Raw genomic sequence first — 13,639 nt, 5'->3', positions numbered from 1 at the left:
AATATCCAGGCCTCTTCTTTTCTCTTTCCCTTGGGGATCTCACTTCCTCCTGGGACTTCAATTCTCCCCTCAAAACGAAAGACTCTTGGGCTTCCCTGGTGGCGCAGTGGTTGAGAATCCACCCGCCGATGCAGGGGACACGGGTTCGTGCCCCAGTCTGGGAAGATCCCACGTGCCGCGGAGCGGCTAGGCCCGTGAGCCACAGCAGCTGAGCCTGCGCGTCTGGAACCTGTGCTCCGCAACGGGAGAGGCCACAACAGTGAGAGGCCCGTGTACCGCAAAAAAAAAAAAAAAAAAAAGTGCAGATTGCGGACTTGCCCAGTGGCATGGTGGTTAAAAATCCGCCTGTCAATGCACGGGACACGGGTTTGAGCCCTGGTCCAGGAAGACCCCACATGCCGCAGAGCAACTAAGCCTGTGCGCCACAACTACTGAACCTGCGCTCTAGTGCCCACGAGACACAACTACTGAAGCCCACACTCCTAGAGCCTGTGCTCCGCAACAAGAGAAGCCACCACAAAGAGAAGCCCGTGCACCGCAACGAACAGTAGCCCCCACTTGCTGTAACTAGAGAAAGCCTGCACGCAGCAACGAAGACCTAACACAGCCATAAATAAATAAAAATTTTAAGAAGTGCAGATTGCTCTATCTTCCCAGATTTACTGAGTCAGAGCACATCTGGAGGGTCGGGCCCAAATGACGCTTCTGCACATTAAAGTACAAGAAGCACAGTTCTAGCAAGCAAGATGTATGGAACAGGCATGTGGTGACAAATCACATCCCCTTTTAGGGCCCATGCTTTATTTTCAACCCCTGGGACCTCTAAGAGCTGAAAAGTAACAGTCACTACAGAATGGCCTAGCTAAGCTCTAGGAGGGTAGATAAAGGTTTTCTATATTTTTAATACACATATTTTTTCTTTTTAATGCAACAACTCTATTTCTTTTGTCTCACTTATAACATCTTCATAAAAGCAACAGTTTCCAGTCTTTCAGAAGGAAAACTGTCTAAATTTAAGAACATAAAGGCAAATGCCTTACAGTAAAATGCAGATTAAAAGCTATAAAAGCATCTGTGACTTCTATTAAAACAACATCAGGGGCTTCCCTGGTGGCACAGTGGTTAAGAACCTGCCTGCCAATGCAGGGGGACACGGGTTCGAGCCCTGGTCTGGGAAGATCCCACATGCCGCGGAGCAACTAAGCCCGTATGCCACAACTACTGAGCCTGTGCTCTAGAGCCCACAAGCCACAACTACTGAGCCTGTGTGCCACAACTACTGAAGCCCACGCACCTGGAGCCCGCACTCCGCAACGAGAAGCCACCACAGTGAGAAGCCTGCGCACCGCCAAGAAGAGTAGCCCCCGCTCACCGCAACTAGAGAAGGCCCACGCATAGCAATGAAGACCCAACGCAGCCAAAAATAAGAAAATAAAATAAAATAAAAATATTTTTTAAAAAAAGTTTTAAATAAATAAAACAACATCAGACTGCTAATTCTGGCCTGATGATCAATCAGCAGCCATGCTCATGGGTAGAGACTTTCACTGTTACCTCCATACAATGATATCTATGCTCAAAGAACCACAATGATCACATAGTCTGCTTATGGGTTATCCATGGAAACATTTTCCCCCCCTAAGGTGGTTCTTCCTTGCCCACCGTAAGTGTGAAATAGAAGCAACTTGATCTTTAGGAGTAACAGAAGCAAAACATAAGGTTGCCAGAATATGACAGGCAGTCCAAAGTCAAACAAAAGATTTAATTACCTATACTACTGTTTTCCTCCATGGACAGAGACAGTCAAGGGTTGCTAATCAAGTGCATAATCCTGCTATCATCAGTCATCTTAAACTCAAATCAGTTGCACTTTTATCCTACTGAGTTCAGATAAACTCTGCTAAAGCAAAGTTGATAATAAGCAGAGGTTTAAAATAAGTAAAACAAATGCCATCCACAAAGCCAACCTCAACACCAGCCTGTGGCAAGTTAACACCTAGAAGGTACATTAGGGGTAAATACGTGTCCCCGGGAGTTCTTGGGATCAAAGGTGCTGCCAAGAAAGGAGCCTCAGAAGGAAGAACTATCTGCTGATGCTCTGGGTGAAAATAATCTGTCAGATGTCAAAAGGGATCTACGTCTGGGAAGTTTGGACCCCAGTAGCTGCCTTAAAAAGGACCATTGTTTCTATCCCGGAACGGTCTGTTTCAAGCTAAGTAAAAAGTACATTTTAAAAGACTCCTCCAGGACTTCCCTGGTGGTCCAGTGGCTAAGACTCCATGCTCCCAGTGCAGGGGGCCTGGGTTCGATCCCTGGTCAGGGAACTGGATGCCACATGCATGCCACAACTGAGAGTTCAAATGCCACAACGGAAGATCCCGCAGGTGGCAACGAAGATCCCATGTGCCACAACTAAGACCAGACACAGACAAAATAAATAATAAATAAATAAATAAACAAAAGCCTCCTCCATAAAACTGAGTTCAGTCAACAGAGAGCTCAATTACTCTGCTCCTTCCTTTATTTTTACTCTTCTTTTCGCTGTCAATATTTCCCTATTCCCTGATCTTCTGCCAGGCTTTCATCCTCTTTTCCTGTTGCTTTCTACTCATCTTTGACTAATAGGTTTTCTTGTGTTTTTCAACTACCTGAATTTGGAAAGAATCACCCCTATTCTTACTTGGTTCAGTATTAGTTTCACTTTCTAAAAGTGTTTTATTACATGCTATAACATGAATGAACCTTGAAAACATTATGCTAGGTGAAAGAAGCCGGACATATTGTAAGACCACATATTGTAAGATTCTGTTTATATAAAATGTCCAGAACAGGCAATCCATAGAGACAGGAAGTAGATCAGTGGTTGCCAGGGGCTGCAGGGAGAAGGGGATGCGGAGTGACTGCAAATCAGTACCAAGTTCTCTTTTTGGGGTGAGGAAATGTTCTGGAATTAAACAGTGGTGATGGTTTTACAACTTTGTGAATATAATAAAACTCGCTGTACTGTACACTTTAAAAGGGTAAATTTTATATCCTAATATATATGAATTATATTTCAATAAAAATTGTTTTTATTTAGGGCTTTAGGCTTCAGTGTAAAATTTTTTAGTGTGCAGCTGTTTGAAAAAAAAAATTCCAAGGTTTGGGTACAGTCTGACTCTGAAATATAGTTTAGCATTTTATAAACACAATTTTCACAAAAGGAGGTGATGTGCCTCATTATGTGTCAAGGTACGTGGTGACATAATCAACGGAAAGTGAATTTGTACAGTTAAGATTCTGTGCTCCTGCTGTTCATGTCCCAGATGTTTATACTTCATGGAAAATTATTTAATTAAGAGAGTACCAGACTATAACATTTTTTTTGTGTGTGTGTGTGGTATGTGGGCCTCTCACTGTTGTGGCCTCTCCCATTGCGGAGAATAGGCTCTGGACGCGCAGGCTCAGCGGCCACGGCTCACGGACCCAGCCGCTCCGCAGCATGTGGGATCCTCCCGGACCGGGGCACGAACCCGTGTCCCTTGCATCGGCAGGCGGACTCTCAACCACTGCGCCACCAGGGAAGCCCCCATATTTTTAATTAACAGCCAGAAAAAGGCCTATAACTTTCAATGTTGGGATTTTAGAAATAACACTGTACATAGTTGGGGACTTTTAAAAAATTCTTTAGAAAAGACAAGTTACTTGTGTAAAAGAAAGCCTGGTTCCTCCACCCTTCCATAGGATGATGCATTTTTTTACCCAAACAGGGGGCCAGAATGAGCAGACAGAGCTGCACTGAACACCTAAGAATCAAGATCCAGATAAAGAGACCCTCTGGGAGGAGTACAAATAAAACTGTACAGCAAAATTTGTCCAAAGCCTTAAAATATGCTTATGTTTCACCAGGTCATTCCAAGTGTAAGAATTTACTGTGAAGAAATGATAGGGCAGAGGCACTGAGATATATGTAACAGGGATGCTCATCATAACACTGTTCACAATCAAAGGCATCTGACAATAGGAGATTGGCTAAATAAAAATATGCTCTCTGCACACAGTAGAGTAGCATACAGATTTGAAAATGATGATATGGAAATAAATCTTTTGATTGGAGGATAAAAAAGAGGTTATAAGCAGTGTGACCATTCTCTCCCCATACACAAAATGTGTTTATGTATACACACTTACACATTAAGATCTGCATCTTTACACATATCGGCTAAAAGAACACAAACCAAAAAATTAAATATTTATGGAGGAACTGAAAGGAAAGAAGTGACTCTGCTTTTTGATGGCTGTTATTTCCTCATGTTTCTAGAAGAATCTGTACATTTGCCATTAAAGGAAAAGCAAAAAGACTCTAAGAGGCTGATATTAGCAGCACCTTGGGAACTGAGGGAAGTGGGAACTATCACTTCTCAGAAGCACTGATAATCTAATTTGAATTCTAAAAGTATGTTTATCTCCATCATAGGAAATCAAGTTCCCTTGAACTGGAGGCGTGCACGAAAAACCAGGTCTGCCGAAGACAAAACACATTGGTGCTTTTTCTGATCCGATCTCTCTGGCCCCAAACTAAACATCTCTTCTGCTGTAACTGAGGCAGCTTTTACTTAATAACTTGAATTTATTTCTTTATGGGAACACAGTTCCTCAGTTCCACTGTTCGCTAGTGGAATCACTGAATCCCCAGTGTCTGTTCTAGGTTAGAAGGAGCAGATGTTCTGACAGTGGATAAGAGTGCCACGTGGCATCTAAAGAGTGAGAACAAACAGCTACCCTTCTCAGAAGTGTTATACCAGTAATTTTGCTATGATGGTTAAAAGGGTGGGCTCTGGAATCAGCCAGTCACTTACTATCATCAGTGTGACCTTAGATAAACAACTTAACATGTCTGTGTTTCCTCATCTGTAGAATGGAAATATTAGGGTTGTTCTGAGGTTAAAATGAGGTAATACTAGTAAAGAAAGCACTTAGATTGAGTCTCTGGCACAGAGGAAGCCCTAATAAATGTGAGTTATTGTTAATAGTATTAATAACATGAAGGTAGTAATAATCTCATACTTCCTCATACCAGTAACTTACAATTCCTGTCCTTCACTGATCTGTTCTCCTGATAAAATCTGAAATAAACAGGCTTAATATAACTTTTAAATTTCATTTGACCTCAATAATTTCAAAACTAGAAATAAAACAATATGGAATAAATCAACATGATGAAATTAATCTAGATGAACACTTTAAGTTGCTGACTCAGTAAACACTTAAGAAATGAAAGTTTCAAGAAGCAGGATTAATACCGCTCTGGATCCCCAGAGCCTAGCACAGTATTAGACGTCAGAGTACATGGAAGGTGCCCAGTAACATTTCTGAAATGAATTAAACAGACAGATGAATTTTTTAAATTGTCACTCTAATTCATCCTCATCACTAATATTCTGTTCTTTTATAGCACCCCATATCCTCCCTTCTGGAGCAGTAAACCTGAAGGTTCAGATGCATTTTAAGAAGCATACTTTTTCAAAGGACACAAGGTAATTTGGATGAACCAGGACCAAACCATTATATTCAATTGTGTATGATCAGACAATATGATCGAGAGAGCCAATGTTTCAGTAAATCTCCCCTCTATACTTACCCCCTCGCTCTCCCCACGACATCTTTTTTCTCTAGCCAATGTTGTCCTTGTTTATAGAGGCCTCGGTCATCAACTGCATTATTATCTCCTTTGGTCAAAAACTTGATATGTCCATTTTGCCTTAAAAGAGTAAGGGAAACCCAAGTCACCAAATACCTTCATGCCATTTCAAAGTACAAAATTTGTTCATGTTAACTGAAAATTCCTGTGGAACTGTGGCATTTTATCATCATTCCCAATATCAAAATAATTATTTATTTAGCTAAAAGGATGTTCATAGCTATATTGTTTACAATAAGAAAAAACTGGAAGCAAACAAAGTCTAACAGGAGTTGAAATCTATGCAAGCATTAAGGCTGATGATACAGAAGAAAATTTATTTAATGATATCAGAAGATCATACAAATTTTATTAAGTGAAAAAATATTACAAAGTAGCATGTACAGTGTAATCTCATTTTCATATTAAAATAAACACAAACCACAAATATTTTGGAAATACAAAGCACAAAGGAACACATTAAACTACTTCGTTTGGATATAATCTTCCAAATGAAGACTGTGGGAAACTACAGAATGACCCAGTTTCCTCAACCAATAAATTGCAAGGGACAAAGAAAGTTAGAGAAGGAATTTACAGATTTAAATAAAAGACATTATAGGGCTTCCCTGGTGGCGCAGTGGTTGAGAGTCCGCCTGCCGATGCAGGGGACACGGGTTTGTGCCCCGGTCTGGGAAGATCCCACATGCCGCAGAGCGGCTGGGCCTGTGAGCCATGGCCGCTGAGCCTGCGCGTCCGGAGCCTGTGCTCCGCAACGGGAGAGGCCACAACAGTGAGAGGCCCGCGTACAGCAAAAAAAAAAAGACATTATAAAGCCATATCAACCAACTGCAATTGAGGACCTTCTTTGAATCTGGATTCAAACAAATTGTTAAAAAAAGTTAAGACACAACTGGAAGTTTGAACAAAGATTGGAAACTTAATGATACAAAGGAATGATTGTTCATTTTTTAGGTGTAAGAATGTTAATTATAGTTATACTCTTTAAAAGCTCACTGGTTATGTTTTATAGCTATTTATTGAAATATTCACATATGATACCACATGATATCTAGGATTTGATTCAAAATAATACAGGCAGGAGAAGGGGAAGAGGTGGTAATGTAGGCAGAATTGGCTATAGATTAATAATTATTGGAACTAGGTGACTGGTACATGGAGATTTATTATACTGTTTTGTCTACTTCCGTGCATGTTAGAAATTCACCATATGAAAAAAAAAGTAAAAAAAAAATATTAAACAAGGTCTAAAATGATAGACCAAGGTGTAAACAGCAGCTATCTATGGCTTTTTTTTTAGCTGACTTCTAGCTTCTCATTTTTTTTCTCCGACAAACATGCACTACTTTTACAAGCCAGGGTCTATAGAAACATCATTCTACTCGATCAGATAATTATTAATTTAATTCTACTAAAGAACCATGAGGCTTCTAGTAATCTTAAAATTTAACTGAAAGCAAAGTGCATTTTACAGTTGATAAAGACTACCTTAAAAAATTAACTCAAGGGCTTCCCTGGTGGCGCAGTGGTTGAGAGTCCGCCTGCTGATGCAGGGGACACAGGTTCGTGCCCCAGTCCGGGAAGATCCCACATGCTGCAGAGCGGCTGGGCCAGTGAGCCATGGCCGCTGAGCCTGCGCGTCCAGAGCCTGTGCTCCGCAACGGGAGAGGCCACAACAGTGAGAGGCCCACGTACCACACACACATACACACACACACACAAAAATTCTCTAGAAGGAATCAATAGCAGAATAACTGAGGCAGAAGAACAGACAAGTGACCTGGAAGATAAACTAGTGGAAATAACTACCACAGAGCAGAATAAAAAAAAAAAGAATGAAAAGAATTGAGGACAGTCTCAGAGACCTCTTGGACAACATTAATTGCACCAACATTCAAATTATAGGGGTCCCAGAAGAAGAAGAGAAAAAGAAAGGGTCTGAGAAAATATTTGAAGAGATTATAGTTGAAAACTTCCCTAACATGGGAGAGGAAATAGTCAATCAAGTCCAGGAAGTGCAGAGAGTCCCATAAATAAAACTCTTAGAGGAAAACATAGGCAGAACATGCTATGACATAAATCACAGCAAGTTCTTTTTTGACTCACCTCCTAGAGTAAGGGAAATAAAAACAAAAATAAACAAATGGGACCTAATGAAACTTAAAAGCTTTTGCACAGCAAAGGAAACCATGAACAAGACAAAAAGACAACCCCCTCAGAATGGGAGAAAATATTTGCAAACGAAGCAAATGACAAATAATTAATCTCTAAAATATACAAGCAGCTCATGCAGCTCAATAACAAAAAAACAAACAGCCCAGTCCAAAAATGGGCAGAAGACCTAAATAGACATTTCTCCAAAGAAGATATACAGACTGCTGACAAACACATGAAACGATGTTCAACATCACTAATCATTAGAGAAATGCAAATCAAAACTACAATGAGGTATCACCTCACACCAGTCAGTACTGCCATTATCAAAAAATCTACAAACAGTAAATGCTGGAGAGGGTGTGGAGAAAAGGGAACCCTCTTGCACTGTTGGTGAGAATGTATACTGATGCAGCCACTATGGGGAACAGTATGGAGGTTCCTTAAAAAACTAAAAATAGAACTACCATATGACCCAGCAATCCCACTACTGGGCGTATACCCTGAGAAAACCGTAATTCAAAAAGAAGCATGTACCACATGTTCATTGCAGCATTATTTACAATAGCCAGGACATGGAAGCAACCTAAGTGTCCATCGACAGATGAATGGATAAAGAAGATGTGGCACATACATACAACAGAATATTACTCAGCCATAAAAAGAAACAAAATTGAGTTATTTGTAGTGAGGTGGATGGACCTAAGAGTCTGTCATACAGAGTGAAGTAAGTCAGAAAGAGAAAAACAAATACCGTATGCTAACCATATATATGGAACCAAAAAATAAAAAATAAAATGGTTCTGATGAACCCACTGATGAACCCAGGGGCAGGACAGGAAAAAAGATGCAGACATAGAGAATGGACTTGAGGGCACAGGGATGGGGAAGGGTAAGCTGGGATGAAGTAAGAGAGTAGCACTGACATATATACACTACCAAATGTAAAATAGATAGCTAGGGGGAAGCAGCTGCATAGCACAGGGAGATCAGCTCAGTGCTTTGTGACCACCTATAGGGGTGGGATAGGGAGGGTGGGAGGGAGGTGCAAGAGGGAGGGGATATGGGGATATATGTATACATATAAGTGATTTACTTTGTTATACAGCAAAAACTAACACAACATTGTAAAGCAATTATACTCCAATAGAGATGTTAAAAAAAAAAAAAAAGGTAGTATTGAGCAGATCCCAGTGTTGCATGGGGAGGAAAACATATGTTTATAAGACAAAAAGAGAATGACCCCCAACTTAACATTTTATCTCTGGATGCTAGGATTACAGGAAATTCTGTACTTTCCAATTTCACACAGCATCATGTGTAACAATAATAATGTAATAAGAATGTTCACAAGATGGAGATTCAATATATGAAAAAAAAGAGTTTTATGTTATATTTACAAAGTTACATAAGAAGCAGATGGAACTTTTAATCTGAGGGCCCAGGGTTCAAGTCCCTGTCCAGGTGCCAAAAAAAAAAAAAAAATTAAATAAATAAAATTTATTTTAAAAAAAGAGTAGGGCTTCCCTGGTGGCACAGTGGTTGAGAATTTGCCTGCCAATGCAGGGGACACAGGTTTGAGCCCTGGTCTGGGGAGATCCCACATGCCGCAGAGCAACTAGGCCCGTGAGCCACAACTACTGAACCTGCGCGTCTGGAGCTTGTGCTCCGCAACAAGAGAGGCTGCGATAGTGAGAGGCCCGCGCACCGCGATGAAGAGTAGCCCCCGTTCGCCACCACTAGAGAAAGCCTTCGCACAGAAACGAAGACCCAACACAGCCAAAAATAAATAAATAAATAAATAAATTTAAAAATTTATATTAAAAAAAAGGTAGATGGAGAAGGAAGAATGAGACAAGAGAGAGGTTAGCTGAACAATTCCTACCTCTATTCTTTTTCCTTTTTTCTTACCTCTATTCTTAAAGCTCAGGATTTCATTTCTTAAAATAAGGTTCAGATGACAGAAACATGTAACAGTGCAAATACCAGCTTGAAAACGTTCAGGACACATTTACTACAAAAACTTAATCCATTTTGGTTGTCCTTTGGTCCCATATTTAAGAACAATGTTAATACTATTAAATCAAATGATTATTACAACCAGGTATTTTAGTCTTCCCCCACCCCAAAAAAGGAATTTTGAAACTTCAGAAGATTAATAGGATCTGTTATTTAAACAGGCCTGCTAATTGAAGGCATCTCAAATGTTTAAAGTAAATGACCAATAACGTCAGATTACAAATACCATACAGTTTAAAATGTTCACAATTCTGTTAAATTTAAGGAATCTGTAATTGATATATCTGTCAGTGAACCTGTCCTGAAACAAGATAACTGTTTTAAAATAAAAACTTGGGACTTCCCTGGTGGCACACTGGTTAAGAATCCACCTGCCAATGCAGGGGACACGGGTTTGAGCCCTGGTCTGGGAAGATCCCACAGGCCATGGAGCAACTAAGCCCGTGCAGCACAACTACTGAGCCTGTGCTCTAGAGCCCACGAGCCACAACTACTGAGCCCACCTGCCACAACTACTGAAGCCCATGCACCTAGAGCTGGTGCTCCACAACAAGAGAAGCCACCGCAATGAGAAGCACGTGCACCACAACGAAGAGTAGCTCCCACTCGCTACAACTACAGAAAGCCCGTGCGCAGCAACGAAGACCCAAAATAAATATAGATAAATAAACAAACATACATACGTATATATATAAACCTATTCTAAAATAAATAACTCAATTTCAAAGGATCACACATAAAAATGGACAACTTCTGCTCTACCCAAAGCAGGGCATGATTTTTTTCTGATAAATTCAGGGGAAAGTTGTTTTGATTTGTTCACAACAGGCAGTGCTGAGAACAAACAACACAAATATACTTTGAGAATGTGGAGAACACTACCTGTACTGAATAAACCTTCACAATAAATATAAGTAAAATTAAAAAAAACTAAGTTATTCCTTCCTAGTCACTAATAGAATGCAATATAAAAATTATAATCTTCCAATATACTGAAGTATGGAAAAAAAACAGCAGTAAGATCTTTATTTTATCAGTGAAGAAAGAACTCTTCTAAGCTAGAATGTTTACAGGGATTTTTCAAAAACCAACAGTTGACAGTTCCCTCTTCTGGAAGTGGAGAATGTAAACTACTTGAGAGGGTGGTAAGCATGAGGTAGTATCTATTTAGGGCTTCCTCATACTCAAGAACCTACATCACTCCCACTGTTTTACTTCCCTCTGTATGTCCTCCAGGACACTCCCTTTTTCATTTCTTTCTTTCCCTCCTTCTGCAAGTTTTCCTTAACGAGAAATATTACAGACTTGGAATGGAGGGGGTGAGGAATATGCAGCTGCACAGGGAAGCATAGGCTTAGAGCCCAGAGATCTTTTTTTGTTCCTGCATACTTTATTTTATTATTATTTTTTATTGAGGTATAGTTGATTTACAATATTATATTAGTTTTCAGGTGTACAACACAGGGATCCAAAATTTTTACAGATTATACTCCATTTGAAGTTATCTTAAAATACTGAACCCAGAGATCTTATAGTTCATCTTCCTGAACCTCTTTCTACTACAGACAGGGAAACTGAGACCCAGGGAGGTGACATTTTTTGCTCATTGTTATGTCCCTCTTCCACACCAGGGGATTCTCAAGGTTTTACATATATCTTTTTCAATTCTAAAACGCAAGAGTCTATATTTACAAGAATGACCTAGATTTCAGAAATTTTCTTTGGAATTTGAAAAAGTTGACAAATTTATTCTTATTTAAAATATCTGTGAGATTGCCTTAAAGGTTTGTTTTTGAAAGGTTAGGGCTACCTCATCCATTATATCAGAAGATTCTATTTGGGATCAACCTTTGTGTCATGTTTTTTCTGGGGCTATATACAGACAGGGTTACTGATCTGGTTGGGAAGTGGAAGGGAACCAAGAAAACCCTCCAGAAAAGCCTTCAGGGAAAAATGAATTACTAAATAAGTATTTAGTCTTACAAATGTTCACCAAGCCTTCAGACATTCATAAAAATGGACTGGAAGAAGGACCTAGGAGTTCCCCACCCTTTCTTAATCTTTAGGCTATCAAAATTAAATGCTGCAAACACTAAAACATAAAAATGTTTTAAAATAGAGAAGATATAGTTTGCACATACTTTTCATGAATCTTCAAGACTCGGTGAACTATAGGAATCTCTCTTCCTTCTATCCTAAAAACAACAATTTCTCCCACTCGTATGGGATCTTCAACTCGATTTGTTAGAAAGAGAAGATCTCCTCTATGAAATGCAGGTTCCATGCTGCCACTGGGAGGGAAAGAAGAATATAATAGCAAAAGAAAGCCTGAGATTAAATTTACTTTCAAAGTTAGATATGCAACAAACAATTAGAAGTATCACCTTTGGAATATACTTAATATCTTAACAAATATATCAACATAAAATGTGTATTGTCTTCCAAATATGGTTTCCTCAGACTAGTTATACTAAAGGTTTCCTTTAGTTAATAGCTTTCATTAACTAGTTCCATTTCAACCATTACTATGGAAAGGAGCTTAAATTTTGAAAAGGGCAATGTTACTAATTCTTTAACCTTTTAAAATTTCAAGTGACAAACAGAATATAAAAGAGTGAACTTTATAATCACTGTCCTTATTCTCACTTCATCTGAAAATGCTAAAGATATTCAGATGAGAACTGGATCATCTTTTCCTGACATTTATAAAGATACAGACCAAGATGACCTTATGGTTTCAACCCAACAAGAAGGAAAAACAGCTCATCAAGTCAAAGAACAGTCAGCGACAGAAATAATGCTTGTGGTATCAATTTATCTATTTAAAAAAGAGAAACAAGAAACAAAACCGGGATTCCCTGGTGGCGCAGTGGTTGAGAGTCTGCCTGCCGATGCAGGGGACACGGGTTCGTGCCCCGGTCCGGGAAGATCCCACATGCCGCGGAGCGGCTGGGCCCGTGAGCCATGGCCACTGAGCCTGCGCGTCCGGAGCCTGTGCTCCGCAACGGGAGAGGCCACAGCAGTGAGAGGCCCGCGTACCGCAAAAAAAAAAAAAAAAAAAAAAAAGAAACAAAACCAAGAACAAGAGCAGAGATTTTTGCCTAAGAATTTCAGAAACAAGCAAAGAATTCAATTCCATGGTAATTACTGATGACAAACTTCTAGTGTCTTCTTACCTTTCACCAGTTCTACCTTATACCAAGTTCTTCAAAGGTCCTAAGATATTTGCACTAATTAATGAAACTTTTCTTTCCATAAAGAAGTAGCCCATCAGTATTGTTTTCAGAAACTCGAGCTCCAGTTTTCATTAACAATAAATTTAATAAGAAAAAATAGAAGACAAGGAATAAAATTCAATACAGCAAAAATGACAAAGCCCAAACACTTCTGTTTGAAGACTCTGGTCCCTCTACATACATAAGGGAATATGGTGGTGGTTCCCAAACTTTGGTGCACACAAGAATCACCTGGGAAACTTAAAAATCCCCATACTCAGGTCATATCTCAAACCACTTAAATCAGAATGTCTGTGGATGAGAGAAGCAGCAGGCATCAGTATTCTGTAAAGATCCCAAGTGATTCTAATACAAGCAAAATTCAGGAACCACTAGAAATATGGATTTTCAGTACATGTTTATTCTTAAAAGTTTTGTTTAGGTTCCTCTTGGGGCAATGAGTTCCCTTTCTCAGAAGGTGTTCAGACAAAAGATAGAACATGTGTTTGGTGAAAATATTACAGAAGGTATTCTAGACATGAAATTTTCAAGTTTTTATTTTGGCTCTTTT

At 39.5% G+C, this 13,639-nt stretch overlaps 1 protein-coding gene across 4 annotated transcripts in view; it reads right to left on the bottom strand.

Moving 5' to 3' along the window:
* SEC11A (SEC11 homolog A, signal peptidase complex subunit) overlaps positions 1–13,639 on the bottom strand; it is a 49,052-nt gene that overhangs the window by 1,714 nt on the left and 33,699 nt on the right. Inside the window, exons 3-5 of one of the 4 annotated variants that reach the window (XM_081227949.1) lie at positions 11,995–12,144; positions 5,621–5,740; positions 5,057–5,105 (exon numbers count right to left, since the gene is read on the bottom strand). In XM_081227949.1, the coding sequence (XP_081084075.1) occupies positions 5,057–5,105; positions 5,621–5,740; positions 11,995–12,144 (319 nt within the window). The remainder of the gene's footprint in view (positions 1–5,056; positions 5,106–5,620; positions 5,741–11,994; positions 12,145–13,639) is intronic. The other 3 variants (XM_081227950.1, XM_081227948.1, XM_081227951.1) reach the window with 3 other exon arrangements.

The sequence above is a fragment of the Mesoplodon bidens genome, assembly GCF_964165515.1.
Source record: "Mesoplodon bidens genome assembly, chromosome: 3".
NCBI lineage: Eukaryota > Metazoa > Chordata > Mammalia > Artiodactyla > Ziphiidae > Mesoplodon > Mesoplodon bidens.
Note: the sequence above shows the minus strand (reverse complement) of the source record. Positions and strands in the feature narration are given on the sequence as shown.